Source organism: Emydura macquarii, unplaced genomic scaffold (assembly GCF_026122565.2).
Source record: "Emydura macquarii macquarii isolate MOO-44397 ecotype Brisbane River unplaced genomic scaffold, CSIRO-AGI_Emac_v2 contig_3044, whole genome shotgun sequence".
Classification (NCBI taxonomy): Eukaryota; Metazoa; Chordata; order Testudines; family Chelidae; genus Emydura; species Emydura macquarii.
The window spans coordinates 3,756,256-3,780,188 of NW_027133181.1; the positions used below are offsets into that span (position 1 = coordinate 3,756,256).

Consider the following 23,933-nt stretch of genomic DNA (forward strand, 5'->3'; position numbering starts at 1 on the left):
CAAGTGCAGACTAATGGACACCACTTGCAAGAATTCTCTGGTCTCAGGCGTGTGGTGCACATACTTACAGATAGGGGAAACAGGTGCACATACTTAACCATAGTGGAATACAAATATTCACATATTTTGAATACAATAAGGTAGGTAACTCCTCTTTCTTATATTTTGCTATAAACTAGATAATGTCACTTTATTTTTTTAGAAGGTATCATTTATACATCGTTGAAAATAACATAATTGTCTATTCTGCAGTGTTACATATTCAGTACATCTGATTGTTATAACTGTTTGCATTCTAAAGTTGTTTTGTAATCAAACTTAGAAATATTTTTAAAATGAAAACTTAGTCTGTTTATAATAAAAATAATTTAATTTAATAAGAGTTTGTCATACTCCAAGATTGAGAGCCGCTTACTTTGTCATGTTAATAAGTAAGAAAGCTTGCTTTTAAATGTAGCTTTTGCTGTCAACATCCATGAAATCGTGAAAAATGTTTAATATCTTTTGCAGTGCAAAACCATAAATCATCAGAATAAAAAAACACTAAATAAAAAAGAAAAGGAGGAAAAAACTGAAAAGAGAGCGAACAGTGAAATCCCAGATGGTCCTGGAGAAAATGTCAGTGAAGATGAGGCTCAGTATAACAATCAAAGGAAAAAAGGTTGGTCTAGGCACTATGCAAAATTTAACAATTCTGAGTTAATATATTACAAAAAACTTTCTATAATAAACCTCCTTCCAGATAGTAGGAAGGTGAATGACTTGATGACACGCTTTATGCTTTTCTATTTTCCTCTTTCAGTATGTGCAGGAGACTGGATACATTGTTTGCAGTGTAAAGTTTTAAAACTCATTTCCCACCCCCTTTCTCATTTTTGAGATGTCTTGACTTGTCAAAGAATAATGAACTCCTGAGAGAGTGCTCCATGCTCTTCTGCCTTCCCTGAGAGCCGTCTAGAGTAGAAAGTTTTGCTGAATCTATTGATTTCACTTCTGTCTTATTTTGGATAAGCTAGTTTGGTGGGGGGGACACTTTAGATTTTGAGTTGATGTTTTTTAAAACAGCTTTCTTCACAGTAAAATATGGAAACTAAAATGGAAACTGTTTTCTATGTATCTTGCAAAGACAAGTTTTGAGAACTCAAATGGATAATGTATCATCCATACACTTACATCAGGGTGTAGGATAGCACAAATTTTGAGAACTAAAAATTAGTCTCAAGTTAGAAAATAACTTGAGATCTATACATCTTCAGCTTTAAGGAATTCTGGATAACTCGTGTACTGGCATTTAAGGCAAATATATCCCGAAATTGCAGAACTTTCTAAAAAATATTTGTTGTTCTAGAATTCCAAATAGTGGATAATGCACAAAACTGGAAATTCCAAGACAGCGGAGTTCTTCTATTAGTGAATAACACATTTTATATTCTTGGCTCTTTTTATACTATCTGCCAGACAAGAACAAAATTTGTGTCATATAAGCAGAGAATTTCATGTTTTGGAGCACAAATCTTGGATCTGAATAATTTGATTCATCTGATAGCTGATTTTTTTTATTCATGATCCATATTGGACTGTTTTTTGCATATGTAGGTGGCTGCCCCACCTTCCAACCAAGTGCAGATTAGCAGGTGTTATGGTTAGAGTTACAGTATTATGAATCTTTTTACCCTTTTGATATTTAAGGTATTTTTGTTTTATATGCCTCATCTTAGTATTTAAACTATACTTTAGCATACTACAACTTAACATTGTCAAGAAAATAAATTTCCATCTCTTGGAACTGAGGCCTCTTCTTTCTTTTAGGTAGATATCCTCATGTTCTTCAGGTGATAGTCCTTATGTGTATTCCACATGCAGGTACGCATACGCGCTATGCAGCTGAGTTGGAAAACACTTAAAAGCAGCATCCTTTGACCTACACATGCACAATTGCTTGCCTCATGCTCCTGATTGAGGGTATAAAAGAAAAGTGTGGGTTGACACCTCTCCAGTTCCTTACTGCCGAATGGCCTAAGTCAGAATTGTCTTCCTTCTCTTCATTGCATAATTTATAAAGAAAACATTTGTAAATAGTTGTACTCTTAAGTTAGTTAAAATTTATAATATAGTGCAGAGTATTTCTTTCTTTTCCATTGGGGAGCATCTCTCTGGCTCTAGGACTATGCCCAGAGTCCTGGGATTCAAGAAATGCATCACCTGCCCTTGATCCTTCTCAATCAGTGAAAAATATCAATGCTGTCTGTACTATCTGGGTGAGGCGCATATCTCTATGAAGAGTAGTAGCTGTCACTTCTTCCCTCCAGGGAGCTTTGCGTATGGAAGCACCTGATGGAAAAAGCTATGAAGTTCTTCTCCAGTGTCGCCATGGGGACCCTTCTGTACATCAGCCTCAATTAATCAGCGGTATCCCTCCAAGTATGCACCTTTGAAGCAGAGCGCTCATCTTCTAGGGCTCCCTGGAGACTAGAGGGCACTCTCATGGGAGCAAGAACAAATCCCTGAACCTGTGCAGGAGTGAAACCTTGCATGTGGAGCCTAAGGAACAGGCTCTGATGAAGGCCCCCCCGATCAGAGGGCAGGATGCATCAAAAAAAAGATCTGTCACCTCAGTAGTGAATCGTCAATGCTTTAACTAGGCATTTTAGTGCCTGGGGCAAGCAAGCATATTTGCACCCCCTACTAGAGCCCTGTGTGGGACTATTTTTTTAATCCTGTCCCACCCTGCCCTGCAATGCCCTCTCCCACCCGCCACCACATAGTTTGTTGAATTTTTATCCCACTCCTGCCTACCATGCAGCATTAAGTATTGCCACCCTTACTTCTGACAGCTGCTGGCAGCAGCGCTGCCTTCAGAACTCGGCAGCTGGAGAGCGGTAGTTTCTGACTGGGACGATCATATATGTGGCTCAGAAGGACTATTTTTTTTTAGTCCTGCTCCCATCCCATCCTGCCATACCCACTCCTGCATTGTTTGTTGAAATTTTATCCCACTCTTGCTATTATGGCAGCAGATCCTGTGGGGTCCCGATCCTGAGTCCTGCTGCAGTCCTCTATCTTTTTTTTTGGTCCGCCCCAATTTTCTGCACTCTCCCTGATGTTGCACCCTGGCTGGCTGCCCTGTTGATCCCACCCTGATTATGGCTCTGTGAATCATAGGATAGAAACTCGCTAATTCTTTGTACAAGTGCTGGTCTGGACCCATCATCGATATTGCCTCATCCCTGTGAAGACTGTCCGGTCGCTGCAGATGCACCGGATTTGTCAGATTTAACTGTGGAAACTCCTTGGGTACGAGGGCGTACCAAGACTTGTATAACCCCGGAGGATATATTTCTCCCTTATCCACAGTCTCCACTGCTTTCTGGCCCGGCCATCTGGAATGATGTCTTTATTCAGAGGAGGAGTCTACGTAACTATTCTAGGAGCTCTCTCACCTCCCAGCAATCTGACAGGAGTGCCCCAGCATTGCACTGCTACTGTTGGAGAAATTCTGAAACTCAGATGAATCAGAGGAGATGGTCACACCAGTAAATTTGTGGAGGGAGTTGAGCCCCAATAGACAGTCAAGGTTCATAGTTCTACCAGGCATGACTCACTTCTTCCCTCCCCCAAGGACCTCTGATACTGGTTTCCTTGGGGGTGCCCTGCAAACAATCAATCCCTCTTTGTGGCCTTATTGGGGTCTGTGGGATTCTTAGGGTAGGCATCCGGGCCCCTTTGAGTCATATCACTCCCATCTCTCTGACCAGCTGGTTCCGTCAGTGGAGGAGGTGGAACCGGATCCGCAGGTACCAGTGGTTCCACTGGGTGCCTTTTCATTGGACAGTGTGGCCACTCCTTCCTTGCCTTCCCCTGCAACCACTCAGTCCCCTTAGAGGAGGTCCATGACCCTTAAGACCAGCTCCTGGACATCTTGTAGCCACAGGAACCAAGTAAGGTGGCCCTATTAATCCATGAGGCCATACTAGAACTGGCTAGGGTGGTATGGCACATTCCAGTTTCCTGTGTTGCTACACCAAAAACGCCCAGGAGGTGTTTTGTTCCTGCTCAAGGGACTAAATTGTTCTCCCATCCTCCATCCAACTCGCTGGTGGCTCAGGCAGCTGCCGAAAGTGCTCAGTTGCCTATCAATAGGCAACTGTGGCACATAGTTTCTAAGAGACTGAGGTCTGGTCTATACTACAGACCTCTATTGGTATAACTGTTGTGCAAGGGTATGAAAAACCAGCACGCACACTATGTACGAAGGTTTTTTCTATGTTAGCAACCCCAATAAGATGTGAGGACTATATAGTATTCCCATACCTGGATGATTGGCTCCTGGCACGCCAATCTCATCAGGTTGGTAACAGGGTTTCTCAGATAACTTTTAACCACCCTAGGCATTTGCGTAAATGAAGAAAAATCGCTTTTGTTACCCACCTGCTCGGTAAGTTTATGGGGGTATGGTTGGACTTGGTTTCCACAAGAGCATTCCTCCTCTCAGAAAGGTTTCAGACCAAGAGCAACCTGATTTCATACACCCCTCAAAGATCATCAACCACAGTGCACAAGTGCCTCTCACTTTTAAGTCTCACGGCCACATGCACCTACTTGACGTTTTTTGTCAGGTTCCACTTGCAGTGCCTGCAGGCTTGGCTCCCCTTGATCTATTGACCAAGTAAGAACCACATCAACTCCAGGTTGTTCCTGCCAGAGTTTCATCTCCCTAACTTGGTGGTCAAACCCAGAAAAGCTCATAATTGGGAGTTCCCTTCAGCCCTCCCACCCACAGGGCCACCAGTGTGACTGACAGATCCCTTCTAGGGTGGAGTGCTCAGGGCTCCAGGTCCCCATGAGAGGACAGACTACATATCAGCTTACTGGAACTGGGGACAAGGTTCTTTGCATGTAAGGCCACCTTTCCACTTACGTGCTCACTCCATACACAGATAATATTATGTACTTTTGGGGGAATTGTGTGCCATTCACTGTGTACACAGAATTCATGCTCCCTGCAGAAAAATGAGTTTGAGGGGGAAGCAAAGGGAAGCTGCAAGAGTGGTCACATGCCTCTCCCCAGCAGCACTGGCGTGTCATTTCAGGTGCCTGGAGCAGCTGGCAGAGAGGTAAGTCCCTGGGGATGCCCCAGCTGGTGCCTGCCAGGTCAGACTCCCACCCCCCTGTCCACCCACCCCCTGTGCATCCGGAACCCCCCCATACCCACACCCCTGCTGATCCTCATTTCTCCCTCTTGCACGCAGCCCTCCCCACTGAGCCCTTCCCCCCAGCATCTAGACCGCCCCCTCCACCATATCTTATGCCTTTGCACCTGGATCCCCACCCCTGTACCCAGACCCACCCCCTGCTTTTTAGCATGTGTGCAAAGTGCCTCAGGAGGCAACTGACCAGGATTCATCACCAGGTTTGGTCCACTGGTTGGGTCATTAGCTTCCCCCATTGAGCCCCAGACATTCCAAACCCAACAAGCCCCACCCCTTAAGCATCTGGACAAGGCATCCTGACAAGCCCCCCGCATCTGCATTTCCACTGAGTCCCTTCCCCCTGCATTCAGACCTCCACCTCTCTACCCACACCGGTCTACCGTGCCCCACTTCCCTGCATCCAGACTACTCCCTGGTGAGCCCGTGTACTCAAACCCACACCCCAATGAGCCCCACCCCCAGGTACTTGGATCACCCTGACAAGCCTCCCTGATCCCCGCCCCAACCAGATGCACCCAGACACCCACCCCCCGAATCCCTACTCCTCCAGCACCCAGACCTCCCACCCCCACTGAGCTCCAGTCACCTTCACCTGGACCCCTCTGCAGACTTCCATTGCCCCTGCATCCGGAGCTCCCCCAACAAGCCCCTGTGCATCCAGATCCGCCCTGTCCCCAGGTCTCCCACTGAACTGCCAATGCCCAGATTGCCCCTCACAGAACCCTCTCACCTCACACCTGGATTCCCTCCTCCCCTTCCCCACACACACACTAAGCCCCTCCACATTTGGATCCTGCCAGGCTGAGCCAGTTTGCTCACACCTTGTGTGCCTGGTGTGGAGCTGCTAACCCTAGCGAGTTGCTTCACGTACTATTCCTGAGGGAATTCTGCACCAAAAAATAAAAATTCTGTACAAAGTATTGTAAAAGTCTGCAAAATCTGTCAGTAAATAAACATGGAAGCTCCAGTCAGGTGCATTTTCATCGCCGAGTCCATGTCCCAGGAGCGGGGGTGCTGCAGAGTGATCTCCCATCTCCATGCAGCCAGTGGCTTGTGCTCCCCATTGCCAGACTGGAGCCTCCACGTTTATTTATTGACAATAAAATTGGCAGAATTTTAAAATAGTGTGCAGAATTTTAATTTTTTGATGCAGAATTCCCTCAGGAGTAAATACTAGACAATGTCACCATGGTGGTTTATATAAAAAAATGGAGGAGTGAAAGCTCATCTGTTCTGCCAGGAAGCTTTCAGACTTTGGAACAGGTGTGTCAGAAACCGCATCATGATACAGGCTGCATGCCATACTGGTGTACTCAACTCCCTGGCAGACAAGTTAAGCAGAAGCTTCTTAATAGACCACTGATGGGAAGTTCATGACATGGTCCTAAGCAAGATTTTACACAGCTGGGTATTTTGCTATGGGGCCTCTCTGAACATGAAATAAACAGAAAGCTCCCCCTATTGCAACATTCAAGGTGATACTCTGCTGATGTCCTGGATGAATGGTCTCAGATGGCCTTTCCTTCCATTCCCCGGCTTCTGTAGGTTGTAAGGAAGATACATCACAACAAAGCCAACATCATTCTCCTAGCACCCCACTGGCCAAGGCAGTTCTGATTCATGGAATTTCTAATGATGTCTTCCCCTCCCCCCCCACCTACCCACCAATTAGGATCCTGTGCTTCCCAGATCTCCTGAACCAGGACAGGGGAAGATCAAGCATCCCAATCTGGGCTCCTCACTATGCCTCACATCCTGGTTTTTGGATGGCTGTCAGAAATGGAATGCTCCTGTTCAGCCCCAGTTCACGTGATCCTTAACTAGAGTAGAAAATAATCTACTAGAACCTGCTATCAGGCTAACTGAAGATGCTTTTCAGCCAGGGCACAACTACGCCAATATTCTCAAGATATTGTAGCCATCCCCGTTGTTCTAGACTATCTCCTGTCCCTGAAGATGTCAGGGGTCTCTAATGGTTTGTGAAGAGTACACCTAGCAGCTATTTGTGCCTGCCTTCCTCCGGAGAAAGGATGCTCCATCTTGACTCTCCCAGCTACAGTATGATTCATGAAAGTCCTGATCAGGATCTTCCCACTACTGCTTTAACCTGCCCCTCAATAGGACCGTGACCTCATCCTGTCCAAGCTCATTAGTCCACCTTTTCAGCCCATAGCAACTTGTGCCATGGTTCCAGGTCACTCAAACAGTACTTAGTTGTATTTTTACCAAAACCCCACACTTCCTCTGAAGACACAAGACTTTACTCCTTCAGTGTCTGGCAGGTCCTGGTGTTCTACCTACAAAGCCTGTTAGGAAATCACTGAGACTTTTGCTGTAGTAGAGAGAGCATGGTTCTCAGGATGTGTTGTAGAGTGCTGTAAGATAGCAAACATTCCTCCCCCTGAGGGTGTCACAACTCACGCCATGCAAGCACATTCTGCCTCTACGGCATCCCAATCAGATGTTCCGCTGCAGAATATCTGCAGAGTGGCCACCTGGAGTTTGATCCACACATTTGTGACACCTTGTGCTCTAATTCAGTGTTTCTCAATCTTTTTGATGCCAGGGACTCAGGGAGATCTCAGGGAGCGGTTGTCAGTCCATGGACCAGTCGTTGAGAAACACTGCTCTAATTCATTCCTCAGCTGCGCATGTAGCAGTGGGATCATAGTGCTTTGTTACCAGCTTCCTCTCACCAGCCTCCAGTCTGAACAGTGCTTGCCAATCGCCCATATGTGGAATATACACAAGGACCATTCGAAGTAGTGGAGGTTATGAAGCGTAACTGGAGGTTCTTCAAGATGCGTGCTCTATCTGTATTATACTACTCCCCCTCCTCCCCCCCGCCACTCCTTCTGCTTTGGATCCTGTTGAATTTGCAGTAAGAGTAAGAAGTGGAGAGGTGTCAACCCACACTGTCTTTTATGCCTTTGATCGGGAGCATGAGGAGAGTTACTACGCATGTGTGGGCCGATGGACACTGCTTTGAAGAATTTCCAGACTCAGACTCATGGCCCACATGTTGTACACCCACATATGGAATAGAAATAGGGACCACCCATCCACCCATCTCAAAGAATCTCCAGTTATAGTAAGTAAGCTCCACTTTTGCTTCCTCCTTTGAGTTTGACCAAATTCACTTCAGTTATTAGATTCAAGGCTTACTTTAAGATATATCATGTAAAAATGAAAAGTTCTTAACTTCTGATTTTATTTTTACTTAGTCATGGTACATTACATTTATGGTATTAAGATATTTCCTATTTTTTAAATATTTTAGGAAAACTTATTATTTAAGAGCTATTAATTGTTCCTTCAAAATGAATAATTATACAATATATTCTAAAGCAACTGAATTATAATGAAATGCCTAGCTGCACCATAGTTAAGGTTGAGAATATATTTTCCCCCACTCTTTTAAGGTAACAAACAGAAGTGGGTGCCACTTCATTTAGATGATGTAAGACCAGATAGCCAAGAAGGACCAGGCTCTCGAAATAGTTCAAGATCTCAGCCAGAAACAAGCAAACTAGTGCCATACAACAACAGACGAAACGAGACAAGAAGTAAGTAGCTTTCAGTCCTAACTCTTTGGCTTTTACAATGGCTCTCATTGTGGTATGAGAGTGCCTCAGTGTGACTTAAAATTTTTGTTCATTGAATGTTAAATGTCAGTGAAAGTAAAATACTGGTAGAAACCAGGTATGCTGTGAGACTGGATGTTAAAGCCTGTCCATTGTAACCTGTTAAGGGCCTTCTTTCTTGACTTACTATTCCAATACAAGGTCTCTCCTGAACAGACTTCAGTAGCATAGTTGATTGTGCAGAAACTTGACTTTGGTGTTAACAGTGCTTCTAATGCCAATATTGTTCAATAATTTATCTGAAAGAAAATTGTAGTTATTCTGAGTATTTGAATAGTGGATGGAAAAGGTTTATTTTTAAAAACTTTTAAAGATTTTGACTCATTAGCTGTGTACTCGCATGCGTGTGCACACTCACACACATAATAAATCACTGCCAAATACATTAACACAGTTAAGGTTCTTTAGCACTGACTTGTGCCCTTTCAGAATGTGGAGAGTAGCCAAATTTAACTTCTCACAACCAAAAAATAAAAAGTTAAGTTGCTGGCTCATTCACCATACCTCCATGTAACATTAACTCTGTCTACTTTGAGAGATGCTCCATTGAGTCCCTATGAGAGATTATAGGATAGTACCCTTCTTGAGCCTGTGGAGGACAGCAAAAAAAGTGAAGATTAGTGTGCGTGTGGGGGTAATTGTTAAACTTTTCTTGACTAGGATATATGTTGAGTTTAGGTCCATCTTAGCAAAAGTGTGTTGTTCAGTTAGCTAATTCTTGACCACTTTGCCGACTCCAGACAAACCACTAAAGACTTGTCAGATATTAATACCTGTTCATCCTTGTCCTAAGTATTTTCTCTGAGACATCACCTTATCTTCTGTTAGCTCTGACTGAGCCTTATGGTACACTATGGTGTATGCCAGAAGACTTTTGGATCTCCCCCAAGCCTCAGTGCAGCACACAGGATACATGGTAGTGTGAGTACCAGTGCAGAAGTGAAGTTCTGGTGGACACTGAACATGCAAGAGAGCTAGAATGAGTTGAAACACTCTTGTATTCCCTGATCTTGTTGAAATACCTACTGCAATGTCGGTCTCTAAAGGACACAGTGGCTGTCATTCCATCAGCTTTGAAATGCAATAGATGTTTTAAAACCTTTAATGTACTATCTTTTAGAGCTAAGAGGATCATTGTAATTATCTGCTCAGGCCTCCTGCATAATGTGTGTCAGAAAATAGGGATCTGGAAATATGCTTGCTACTAATCCCTAAATCAGTACAGCTAGTGAGAGTCAGGGAGGGTGTGAGAAGAGGAATGATGGTAGAGAATTGTGTTGGACACAACACAGCAAATGACAAAATGACAGATTCTTCTGTCGTGGAAAAGAATCACACTGCTACATTTTAGAGTTGGATCGGGTACAGCTTTAATTGTGACACACACAATCACATAACCATAGCATAGGGAAAACCCAGGTGGCTATAGGGAAGTCAAGCAGCATGTCTGGATGCTGGGCAAATGTACTTCACCTGGCTACCAGATACAAAAGACTTTATATAGGGGTTGCTTAGTTCATTAACATGTTGATCGTATAGTGGAATTTGATTAACAGTTTATACTTAACAGGAAAGACAGTCACAATGCACAGTGGGGCACACCAGACGCCCTCACAGGACCGCCCAATGAGTCACTTGATTATACAATCAGGTTTTCAGGGACCCTGGCTAACACCCGAAGATGGGTGGTGACACAATACTTGTTCAAATGCTAATTTGTATGGAGTAAGTCTCTATGGGGCCAGTAAGACAAAGGGGGGCAGGTACTGGTACTTATCAAAACAGTTGAAGTCTGTTCAGACTTCAATAAGGCTTAAGGCTCATAACAGAGACTTGCCTCTCGGGTGTGGTTCAGAGACCTCTTGTGGGATTTTAACATCTTTATCCTAATTTCAGTTGAGGCATTCTGTTAATGGTTTAGTCTGGGGCTTCTATTTCAGTTTCAGGCTACAACTTCAGGCCAGGCCTTCTATGACCAGTTTCAGACCAGGCATTCTATTAATCAATTTTATGATTAATTCTTTGATTCCACACTTCTTCGAGAAGCATCCCTGTGGATGCTCCACTTAAGGTGTCCATGCGCCCTGCGCCTGTAATCAGAGATTTTTGGTAGCAGTGCCTGGTTGGACTGCACATGCGCTGTCCCCATCTTGTGCCACTTCAGGCAGTTACATAGTACTATGCAACCAACCATCCCTCTGTTCCTTCTCTACCGCCTTTGGCTTGAGTTAGAGCACTTAGTAATGCCTATTGCCTATTACCTTAACTTAATGTAAGATAGTAAATAGTAGCTAAATTTAGCATTTACTTAGTTATATTGATCCTTACTACTTACCTTATTTTGATTTTTTTTTTGTCTTCATTTTTTCTTATTAGAAAACTAAGTTTCAGTTCCATACTTACCCTTTAAAATAGTAAATTTCTCCCTTCTTCTCCCCCAAAAACCTCTCTGGCATGGCCGGCTCCCCTGGATCAAACACTGCCTGACATGCACACTATCAATTCCAGTCTATGACAGACACACACAGTGTGTCTGCTGCCTTGGCGAGACACATATACCAGAAAAGTGCTTGCACTTCAAAGCCAGAGCCAGGAAGGCGAGTGATCTTCAATTACAATGACTGATGGAGAAATCTCAACAGTTAGCTTTGAACCCTGAGTCTCAGACCCCACCTATCTAACTATCACCAGCGGTAGTTTCTGACAGCGGTACTTCTGTAAAGTCTCTTACAAAAGAACACTCTGCCAAGAAGGTGGCAGAAAAACGGGCTCCAACTTCGCCTTCACGGGAACCGGCTAAAAAACAGTGCTCCTTAATCAGGGAGATCCCATTGGTACCGATAGCACCAGGAACATCTGACTCTGGTGCAATGGGACCATTTGGTACCATGGGCACCCTAAGAGCGAAAGACCCTAAGTGGGCTAGCTCAGAGGGAGGCACAAAAGGCAAAGGAAAAGCAAAACCCTCTGTTTTGGTACCCTTGGAGCTAAAGAGGCACTCGGCACCGAGCAGCTCAACACAGCTGCAGACAATGGTGCCATCTTCGGCACCTACAGTGCAAAGCAGGAGATCCTCAGCACCAACGACGACAACACAGACATCTGTACTGCCAACAACACCTGCATTGGTACCACCGTTCCTGGTACCACAACAATTCCTACAGCACAAAGACCTGATGCTCTCCTCTGTGTCGGAATTCCCACTCTTTGGTACCGACTGCACTCCAGCCCACTCAGTAATGAGCCAGCTGACTACCTCGCTCACGTCCGCCCCTCCTTTTTCAAGTGAGGAGGAGGATGAAGGGTAGATATACTCATTGCATCACTCTTCACCCGCACATTCATCCACCAGATCAGGGCCATCTCACCAAAAAGGATGCCATTTGGGCTCAGAAGCACATAGCTGATACCAACACCCCTGGGTGTCGACACCCCAACCTTCCCACCACAGTGACTCTACTGGCACCCATGGACTGCATATAGAGCACAACATCACAAGCTCCCTAGCCCACCAATATTCACTCCCCATCACCGTCAACATCAGGACCTTCAGAGCCCCAGGAAGAGAGGTGATTGAGGAGACTGAAGAAACCTCAAGACCAAGAAGCCTTACCACTGGCCAACTTGTCTTCCTTGTCACTGGACGAAACAATCATGCCACAACCCTCCCACGTCGGGGAATGACTTCAAACAGTTCCAAAAGAGTAACAGAGTCCCTGGACATTTTTTTAGAAGAAGTAGCCGAGTCCCAGCATAAACTACTGAATACACTTCAGATATCTACCTCATCTAAGATAGCATTACCAATTAATGATGCTATCATGGAGCCTGCCAAAACCATCTGGCACACTCTGACAACAGCACCTCGATCCTGTAAAAGAGCTGACAAAAAGTACTATGTGCCATCTAAGGGAATGGAATTCCTCTTTTTGCACCCCCCACCAAAACCAAATTTTCTTGTGGTGGATGCAGTAAATGACAGGGGAAGGCAGCACCACTCCAGAACCGTCCCACGTGACCGAGAGTGGAAGAGTCTAGACTTCTTCGTCCACAAGGCCTATTCATCTGTGACCTTACAATTTTAGGATCGCAAACTACAAAGCCCTAATGGCAAAGTACACTCACATAGTGTTTTCAAAAATGACAATTTATTGACGGTCTACCCAAGGAAAAGAAGGAACAATTCAGAGCTAATATCTCGGAAGGCCATCTCACCACCAGGACAGCATTACCGGCTTCACTTGACTCCACAGACACAGCAGTGCGCTCCATCGCAACAGCTGTAGTCATGCGTTGTGCATCATGGCTCTGTCTCTCTTGCTTTCTGAGAGCACTGCAGTCAATGGTCAAGGACCTCCCCTTTGAAAGTCCAAAACTATTTGCAGCCAGGATAGAGGAGTCCCTTCATGCCCTGAAGGACTCAAGGGCAACACTAAAATCCCTTGGCATCTATGCTCCAGCAAATAAGAGAAAATGGGGCAGGTATTATACACAAGGATTCCGGTTGATGCCTTACACACTACCACAGAGGCAATATGAGCAGCGACGAAAACAGAGACAGACTAGACAACGACAGACCCATTCCCAACCTTCGAAATCCCAACAGTCTACCTTGAGACATCAATTTTGAAGGTGTGGTCAAGGGCCCAAGATGCCCATAAATTCAAGTGCTGGAAACACATACCATCTCCCACCCATTCGGAGATTGCTTCTTACCATTTCACTGAGTCTGGCAGACCATCACCTCAGACAGTTGGGTTTTAGAAATAATCAAGACTGGCTACTCTGATCCCTTTTTCTCCTTCCCTCTCCATTCTTCTTCAGGGACCCCTCTCATGAGCACCTACTGTAACAGAACGTAGATCACCTCATATGCATCTAGGTGCAGTAGAACCAATAACATAGCACAAGGAAGGGGTTCTACTCTCATTCATTTCTAACCCAGTAAAAGATGGGCAGATGGAGGCCCATATTTGATTTACAAAAACTCAAATTCATGAAAACCCAATGCTTCAAAATGGTGATGCTAGCAACCATAATTCAGCACAATTCAGAGGAGATTGGCCCTAGACCTCCAGGACACACATTTCCACATAACAATACACCCTTCACACGGGAGATTCCTAAGGTTCATCCTAGGAAAACACCACTTCCAGTACAAGATACTACCATTTGGACTATCGACCACGCCAAGATGTTAGTGGTGGCAGCACATCTTTGAAGACAGTCATGATATTTCCATATCTGGACGATGGTTTAATCAAAGCACCAACACAACAAGAGGCGATGGATGCAGAGCACGATAGCCCTCTTCACAAATTTAGTGCTACAAATAAACAGACAAAAATCAACACTCATACGAGTTCAGCAATTGGAATTCATTGGGGCATACCTCAACTGCCCAAAAGCTGTAATCAGTCTACTTCATCAGCGCTTCACGAGCCTTATCAACTTAATATCAACAATAAGGGACAGCCCACAGACATCAGCCACGATGTGCTATAACTAGTGGGACACATGTCAGCAATGACATTTGTCATCAGACATGCCAGACTGCACATGAGATGTCTGCAAGCCTGTCTCTGGACAGTGTACATACCACATAGTCTAAACAAACGCCTCACAGTGCCAACCAAAATAAAACTCCCTAAAATGGTGGACACAACCAAAAAACGTTTGTGCAGGAGTCTCTTTTGTACAAAAACCTCCAACAATAACAATCCCTGCAGATGCCTCCTTACTAGGTTAGGGAGCACATATGCTCAACCACACAGTCCAAGGCTGATAGTCCCCATCAGAATCCAACCTACATATAATCTTACTGGAGCTAAGAGCAGTCTGCAATGCTTGCATTCATTTCCTACCCCTTGTCAAGGACAAAGCTATAAAGATCCTCATGGACAGCGTAGCTTGCATGTTTTATATAAACCAGCAAGGGGGGGCATGATCACATTCCCTATGCATAGAAGCCATGCTGCTCCGGAACTGGTGCATCAATCACAACATAGACATCTCAGTATCCTACCTTCTGGGATGTCAAAACACCAAAGCAGATGTACTAAGCAGAAGATTTTCCCAGAATCATGAGTAGGAGATGGATCCTGGAGTTCTGCACAACATAGTTGAACGTTGGGGGTTCCCAATTATAGACCTCTTCACAACAGCACAGAGCACCAAGTGCCCGCAATTTTGCTCCAGAGGACTTGGAACCCTGCTCCCTAGGCGACGTTCTTCTCACCAAATGGGATGTACCACTAATGTACGCCTTTCCCCTGACCCCTCTTTTGTGCCAGGTCATACACAAGATCAGAGTGGACAACTGACAATCATCCTCATAGCCCCTACATGACCCAGACAAACATGGTTCCCTTACCTTATAAAAATGGCTGTGTGCACCTCACAACTTTCCTCTACTATCTCATCTCCTCTCCCAAGATGCAGGACAAGTCGTCCCCCCCCTCCTCCCCTCCCCCCGCAACCTGGCAAAACTCCATCTTGAGGGTTGGCTCCGAGAAAATGAAATGACCTGTTTAGTAAGATGTCTTTCTTCTTCCAAACAGCTGTAGTCCCACTACAAGAAGTACACACATACATAAATGGAAATGGTTCGATACATGGTACCAGAATAAACAAATCACGCCAGCATTTTCTCGTTTACCAGTGGTATTGGACTACATATTACAACTCAAAAAACCTGGGACTTTCCACAAGCTCAATCAGAGTACACCTTGCAGCCATCATGGCATTCTATGATCAGGTGGAGGGTTTTTCCATATTTGCTCACCCAATAACCAAATGTTTCCTTAAAGGTATCCATAATACGTATTCTGAAATATGGGCTCCAACTTCTACATGTGTGGAACCTCAATCTAGTCTTGTGAGGACTTATCGGAACCCCATTTGAACCACTAGCAATGTGTTCTCTATTTCCTCTATCAATGAATGTGGCCTTCCTTGTCGTCATCACGTCTGCTAGATGTGTGGAGGAACTAGGGGTCCTCATGGCACACCTCCCAGAAACAACATTCTTCAAAGATAAAATCACCTTAAGACCACACCCCAAGTTCCTACCTACAGTGGCTTCCCCATTCCATTTAAACCAACCCATTCACTTACCTATGTTCTTTCCAAACTGCATGGAGACAAACAAGAAACAGCACTCCACACCTTAGATGTTGGCAGAGCATTAGCTTACTACATTGAATGAACAAAAAATTTCAGAATATCAAAAGAATTATTCCTCTAGCACATAATGATCAAAAGGAGAGGTCATATCAAAACATAGACTGTCCAAATGGCTATCCAGATGCATCATTTCTGCTAACAACAATTACAAGCCTGGGTTGGGGTCCATACCCTTTCTAACAGAGCGCCGTCAGCATAAATAGCTTTCCTTAACGATGTCCCAATTATCAATATCTGCAAAGCAGCAACTTGGGTGTCAGCCCATATGTTCACAGAACACCATGAGACAGAGCAGCATTCATCATCAGATGCTCTATCTGGATTTAGTTTTCTCATCTGCCACGACTGCAGCTCCAAAGCCCTTTCCTTCTACTGAGGGGCACTGCCTCTACAGTCACCTAAACTGGAGCACCCACAGTGACAGTCCTTGAAGAAGTAGAGAAGGGTACTCATCTTGTGCAGTAATTGAGGTTCTTCAAGATGAATGTCCCTGTGGGTGCTCCACTACCCTCCCTCCTCCCCTCTACTTCGGAGGGTCTGCAATTGATACGCTGTGGTAGAGAAGGAACCGAGGGATGGTTGGTCGCACTGTGCAATGTAACTGCCTGAAGTGGAGCGAGACTGGGAAGGCGCATGTGCGGCCCAACCAAGCACTGCTACCAAAAATTCCCGATTACGGGCACAGGGCTCCTGGACATCTAAAATGGAGAACCCAATGGGAAAACCATCTTGAAGAACCTCAGTTTACTGCACATGGTGAATAACCTTCTCTTTTGTTAGGGGTATGTCAGGTTTGGTTTGGTCCCAGTGCCTACTGCCAGCTCCAGCAGGGCAGAACTAAGGCGGTGTGGGAGAAGTTTCTATATGTCTTGGCTTTGAGGCCTCAATTTAGCCCTACTCCCTTATTCTGGGAAGGGCATGAAGCAACGCTAAGCCACTTTCACTCTTGTTAAAGTTTTGGTACTGAATTTCCCTTTTGAGAAAGTGGTGATGGTGAGGCAGGAATAATTAAGGGTTGATTGTGGGGTGGGCACAATAGGGCTTTCTGGACATACCACCTTACTCAGCTACCAGCTTCACCTGCCTTCTGGCTCTCTCTGCGCTCTGATGAGCGTGATAGCCTCTAGGGAGAAGGAAAGAGGGTGCGACTTTGAGAACTACATGTACCACCTGGATAGAGGAAGGGGACAGAGAATGGAACTCCAGAATCCTTGCCCCAAATCTGAGTCTAGTGTGCATGTATGGAGAAGGAGCTCTGCACACCTGTCTGTAGAATAGGAGGCTTATAGAGGTATAAAGTGGTCTCTTCATCTCAAAGTGATGTTCTCTGCTGAATATGATGGTGATGAATATAGTGTGAAACAAAAGCTCTGAAAGGTGTGAACTACTTAATTAATTACAGTCTTCATCCTCACTCCCTTGCGCTCAGTGCTTTTATGCCTGTGCTGTCCATTGAGCATGACTGTTCAGAACTTTTCACTCTGGTCTCAGCATTGTGTGTCTGATGCTTGTACCAAGCATGCCTGTTCCAACACCCAGCACATTCCTGGTTTGTCAAGTCTAGTGCTTCCTGGCAGGAGTTTAGCCAGGATTTTTTTTGTTTTTTTTTTTTTTTTTGGTCATAGACCTTATTTATCCTGGCTGGGATTCTTTCACTGACTTCTGTGGTCTGACTTTCTCAGTTTGGCATCTCAGTGCCTCCCATAACAGCCTGCTCCATACCACTAAACCTATCCCAGACACACCATGCTGTCCCAGGGTGGGACTTGAATGTATGGCATTGACGGGTATACTTGTGGGGTGCCAAGCTTCTTCAAAATTGCATGCATCTCTTATGCTTCTAAAAGGATCCTTGTTGTGGCCACAGATACCAAGTAAAGGCATGTTGAGAGCACCGATGTGCACATCATTCAGATTTCCTGAGGAAAGTCATGGCCCTTGGGTACGGGGGACAGTACTTGTTCCCTTAAGCCACCATTTAAGTGCATTAGTATGTCGCTCACAAAGAGGTTCCTGCAGAAACATTAGCATACAGAGACATAAACTATCTAAGTAGAGAGTCCAGAGCTCCCAACCCCCTTTGTCGCCACCGCAGGTACCAACCCACATGCACCTGAGACCCCTGTGGTGGGCCCCACTGCAGGGCTCCTAGGCACACATGCGTTGGTACCTGTGGTGGCGAAGGCAGCCGGGCACATTGGAAGCCCTGGCCATGCAGGAAGAGCATGCCCAACAGCACAACTGGCAGCTTGCTGGGCACCAGCACTGTCGCGTGTATATATGTGCGGACCACGCAGCTCGTGCATCAGGTAGCCACAACAAGTAGTCTAGCTCTGCATCCATGTTGCACCATTGGGCCCACCTCCAGCCCGTCCACCAGGATGCGCAGTGGCTCCCCAGCCCTGTGCACACGTCCACCACGCACACCACTGGCCCCAGCTGTGTATTTGGTGCCAAGCCACAACAGCTTCTGGTGGGCAAAAGATGGAAGTGCAGCACTGCTCAAGCAGAAATTGTGTGTTGGAGTGAGGGTTGGCAAAATAGCCCAGAATAGCACAATTTACAACTGCTAAAAGAGACCCCTTAAACTGATTAAAAATAGCCAGTTGGGCTAGGATTAGCATACTTGGGCAGTAATAGTAAAGCGCTGCTGCATCCTGCTGGTCTGTCTCTGGCAGTCTGGCGGAGCATCAACACCAATAGCCTGAGTAAGTGTGTGACGTATCAACTGTGGAGTGTGATATTTTGAATCAGTCCTTACTATTCATTATGGAATGCAAACATAAGTTCGGAGCTCAAAAATGGAGAGAAAAACAAGACTAAGAAACCCAACTTGAAAAAAGTAAAAAGGGTAGTTGTACTTTGTTTAATTGTAGGGTTAGGACTAAAGAAGATCAGGCAAAACTGCTAGTCACAGCAGCTAGCAGTGGGCCTAATAGTTCAGCGCAAGCATGTGATGAAAAAGCTTGTTAAAAAGTATGATTTTTAAGTACAAAAACAGTCCAAACTAGTGTTCTTGAATAGGAGGAAACACTCAATGCAAATGAGACTGAAAAAACATGCACTGCTGAAAGTAATATTGTGCTCCAAGGAAATGAAGGATGTGGATTTGATATTAGACTGTTATCAAATACTGCACTATCTGCAACTCTGATCAAAACTGTTGTTCGAAAAGAGTCACCCTAGACATCCAGATACGTTTCCCAATGACGGAAAAAGAAAGTTTCTGAATTCTATATTAAAATCAACCAAAAACATGGAGAGGTTTCTGACAGGTATTGGCTTGTGTGGAGTGAAAGTGCAGAATCGCTCTTTTGTTCCCTTGTAGATCATTCAATTCAGATGCCTTTTCTTGCAAATCGGTTTTGGCAAATGACAATGGCTGGAAAAAAGGAATTGTCATGGCACAAATTGTATGATAAATTGCGCTTATGAATCAGTGATCATCACAAGCAATGTTATTTGAAATGGTGAGATTTAGAGAGAAGATAACTGATATAAATTCACAGCTAGACAAAGAAATAGAAGCTAAAGCAAAATATTGGAGGAATTTTCTTAACCGAATTCTGTCAGTTACTTTGTTAGTGGGTGAGAGAGGACTTGTTTTCAGGAAACTTCAAACACAATTGGAGACTGCCATAACAGTTATTTTCTTGGAATTGTTGAATTGCTTGCCAAAGATGATTCAGTTCTTCATATCATGTAACTAAAATGAGGTAATCTCAAGACAGTGGAAAACGACTTCAAGCTCATTATCTTTCTGCAGACAATCAGAATGAGTTTATCCAGCATACAGTGCAAAAGAAATATTATCGGAAAGATGACAATCTAAATATTTTACTATGCTTGTCGATGCTACCCCTGATTCTTCTCACACAGAGCAAACTACAGGAGTACAATAATGGTTTTAATATGGGGCTCAAGCCGTTATTACTGAAATGAATGCACTCGCCAAATTTTTTAATTCTGACGCTCATAGTTTAAATTTGTGTGGCTCAAATGCAGTGGAGTGATGTGGTGATGTGATCACATTTTTGGGATCATACAAAAAATCTACAATTTTTTTCTCACAGCTCTTAATGGTGGAAGATGTTGCAAAGATTAGATGTTCATTGCATAATCTGTCTCCGACTAGATGGTCAGCTCGCGTGGAAAGTGTTAAACCAATTGCAAAACATTTGCCACTAATAAAACATGCACTTATCGAGTGCGAGGAAGTAAATCTGTCTTCTGAGTGCAAAACAGAGCTAAAGGGACTTCAGTGCTACATACAGTCATTTAAATGTACTTTGATGGCAACAATATGGCTCAATATATTGGTTGCCATATAGATCAACACCATAAGGCTCTTCAATCAAGAGAGGCAACTTTTGACGTGGAAGTACAAAACATTGACAACTTGATTTGAGGAGCTTAAAGAGTTACGTGATAAGTGGGAAGCTCTTCTATCAGAAGTCAAGTATGCAGCCAAAGCCATGTCAACAGATCTGCCAACCGAAACTGAAATTCCCAAGAAATGCACAAAAAAGAGAGAGCTGTTTCATGATGAAACACCAGAAATTCAGCTGAGAGAAGAGAATGAAGAGAGAGATTTTTAAAGTGAATACTTTTACAAGCTTTTTGACTGTGTAATCAGGGGATTAACACAGCAGTTTCAGGTATAGCAAGAGATATCAATAATTATTTCACCTTTTTGTGGTTATATTTGGAATTCACTGATATTCAAACTGAAAACACATGTTCTGTTTTCTGCAGAGAATGACAACGTATTCATGGACGGCATCAGTGAGGTGAAACACTTGAAAGCAATTTATAAGGCAAACTAGAGCTGTTGAATAAAATTCATGAGTTTAAATTGGAATATTTTTTTCCTAATTTCACTGTAACTGTGGATGTTCTGTACCATACCTGTCACTGTTTCTGAAGCCCAAAGATCTTTCAGCAAAATTAAACAAATCAAAAGGATCAACAATCAGACAAGAAAGACTTAATGGTCTTGCTGATCTTACTGTTGAGCACAATTTTGCCAGGTCATTGATCTTTGAAAATATAATTGATGATTTTGCTGCAAAAAAATCCTGAAAAGTTGCATTTTTAGGATCCCTTCTGCCTTCAGATATTGTAAGTATTTTTAAAAATATTTTTAAATACTTGCTTTATTATTGTACATTTTAAATTTGTTCGTATTCAGTTACATCTTGTATATCAGTTTTTCCTTGTCTTTAGATTACACACAAATCACAATTAGGTGTTCATTTAGCCTTCTTGATACTTAGGTGTTTTCTTGCTTCATGCTTCTTTAAATGTTTCACATATTAATTTTAATTCATTTCATAATGTATTTATTTAAATAAATATGTAATTCACAATAACAAATTCTACACCTTATATTTAGGTGCACAGTTTGTTTAATACTGGTTCTGTAACTGGAAAGAAAAAGTTAACTACATCAAGCAATGCCACAACTTACGCATAGTGGGTTCGTTGTTATCAATAGGATAAAAAGTAGTGTCATAAACCTCAGCCATCCCTTTCGTAGGGGGTCCCATTGACTGTTCTGCCCTGGGGCCCGGAATTGCTGTTGGCAAGCCTGATGCAATAAATTTTAAATTATTTCCATGATATTGTTAGTGACTCAGCATGGGAGCATTCCAATTATATACATAGCTGAGAGCTAAAGCCTTATTTTTTTTCCTGCCTCTGCACTAATAGAAACGTAAGATTTTGAACATTTTATAAACAGCTCACTTTTGGAAGAGGGTGCACTATATCTCAGGAATCCATTGACCAAATGACTCTAAATTTGCACCGCAAATTCTGCTTCAGACCTTCTTGTGGCACATCACTTTTCAAGACATCAGTTTTCTGTCTGTGAATTTTAGAGCAATTTGAATGTAGCAGTCGCCCCATAAGAAGCTGATTTTATCTGCAGAAGACCTTGATCAAAAGATCCCAAGCTTAGACCGCTAACTTTGTCCTGTAGGTCTGATGAGGTGTTGCAGTTTTCAAAACAGTCCGATTATGGATATGGATTTGAGAACATTTAGAAATATTGGCTGTTAAATGAAAAGCTTTGCTCTGAGGGAAAAACTTCCAAAAGGAGCCACTGTGTGGCCCTTAACCTGGAGCAGAATGCAGGCCAATATTAATGTGCGCAGCAGACATTCTCAGAAATCTGTTAATGTCAAGACTTGAATTCACAGGTCGTGGATGGTGCTCAAGTTCATTGCCTTCAGTATGTTTTCCTGAGCTACCCAGTGAGTCTGTCCAGTGTGCCTCTAAATATTTTTGCTCTCTACAAAACTGCAGTCTTGTGGCATGTGCACAAATCAATTTCTCTGTTCTGGGATCCTTGGTATGCACCAGTTTTTAGAACCAGATTGAAATATTAATAACTTTCTAAATATTGCTTGCTTAGCTTAACAATGGATACCAGATATTATATGAGATCAAGTCTGTTCAGATGACATCACTTTAGGGGCCATCAGCATAATAGTTTGAGCTGCACGTCTATGCAAAAAAAAGGATAGCTGTATTATAAGTCTTTTTTTCTCCAGGTGCTGTACATAAGGAACCGCTTGATCAAATGACCATAAATTTGCACCACTAACTCTACCCTGTTGCAGTAATTGGAACTACAAATTTACCTTATTTGTATGAGCTCATCAGTAAAAAGTATGTGCATGTTGATAAGATGTCACAATAACCTATAAATGTTGATGGGAAAAGGTACGAAAGGGAAACAGACTGAATTAGTCCAAACAAAAAGCCCTATTGATATAACTCAAGGATTGTGTTGAGATCGTGCCTGGTAAATAATAGAACTGTGGAACCAGAAATCCATGAATCAAAATTTGTGTATCTGAAACTAGGCCTAACTGGTGGACAAAATAATGGCAGGATGAGCTGTTCCCCCACCATTCTTTGTATGGGTTCTTAAAGAGACTTTGAGGAGAAAAACTGGCTACCGGAGGGAGCTTTATCATCATGACTGCCATCCCCATCATCTCCTGGGGCACCGGACCTTTTATCCCAATCCTGAAAGATGTCCAGACCAGACATAGGAAGCCAGATGACCTCTGCTGGCTCCGATGGAATCTGACACCACTGGGATGAAATGGGATTGGATTTCAAAAGCAGCAACTCCAGCCCATCTCAGCTATCTTCTTCTCTTCCCCCAAAAGGACAGTTATTACCATCTTTAATACCATATAAGAGACTGTCAAACAAGGGATTTTTTCTCCCTTCTAAAAACTATATAGCTAAAGGGAAAGGGAACAAGAGATGTTATTAAATGAGACTTTCATTTGAACATTTTCCATTTCAAATGCTTTAACTGTTTTTCCTCTTTCTTTAATAAAAATTGAAAAGGCTTTTTTGTGGTGTGTTTGCCATAGTACTAAGCAGGCAGAGGTCTCTGTATACCAAATCTCAAACTTTGCTTAACACTGTTTAATGTTGAATAGTGACTAGGTTATTTTAATATCTTTGGCCCATATTCCAACTAAATTAATACAACAACCCTAGGATCCTGATGATGCAGTACAGTTTCCAAGACAATCCGTATGTGTATGTGGACTTTAAAACATTTCAAAATATTAGTTGTTAAACACAGAGCTTGTGGCAGTGTGACCTTGGCTGCTCGAGGGGCCACACGGAGATTGCTCAATTAGGGTAAACTGCAGAGAAATGGGATGTAATCCCCAAAACTGGTGGTTTTTCTAATAATTAGAGTCATCAAACCAGCAACAAATAAACACCTTACTGGTTACCCAAAAGACAAAACCACAGTTCCCTCAGAGCAACCCAGCCCTGGGCTCCCACCCAGACAGTCAAGTCAGATATGATGAGGATAGCTGAAAATCTTTGTTCGTTATGTATAAAGTTCTACCAA

At 43.5% G+C, this 23,933-nt stretch overlaps 1 protein-coding gene across 2 annotated transcripts in view; it reads left to right on the forward strand.

The window, feature by feature from the left end:
• Window positions 1-23,933, forward strand: part of LARP1B (La ribonucleoprotein 1B) — a 119,930-nt gene that overhangs the window by 53,404 nt on the left and 42,593 nt on the right. Inside the window, exons 4-5 of one of the 2 annotated variants that reach the window (XM_067530173.1) lie at window positions 511-661; window positions 8,633-8,776. In XM_067530173.1, the coding sequence (XP_067386274.1) occupies window positions 511-661; window positions 8,633-8,776 (295 nt within the window). The remainder of the gene's footprint in view (window positions 1-510; window positions 662-8,632; window positions 8,777-23,933) is intronic. The other variant, XM_067530174.1, reaches the window with a different exon arrangement.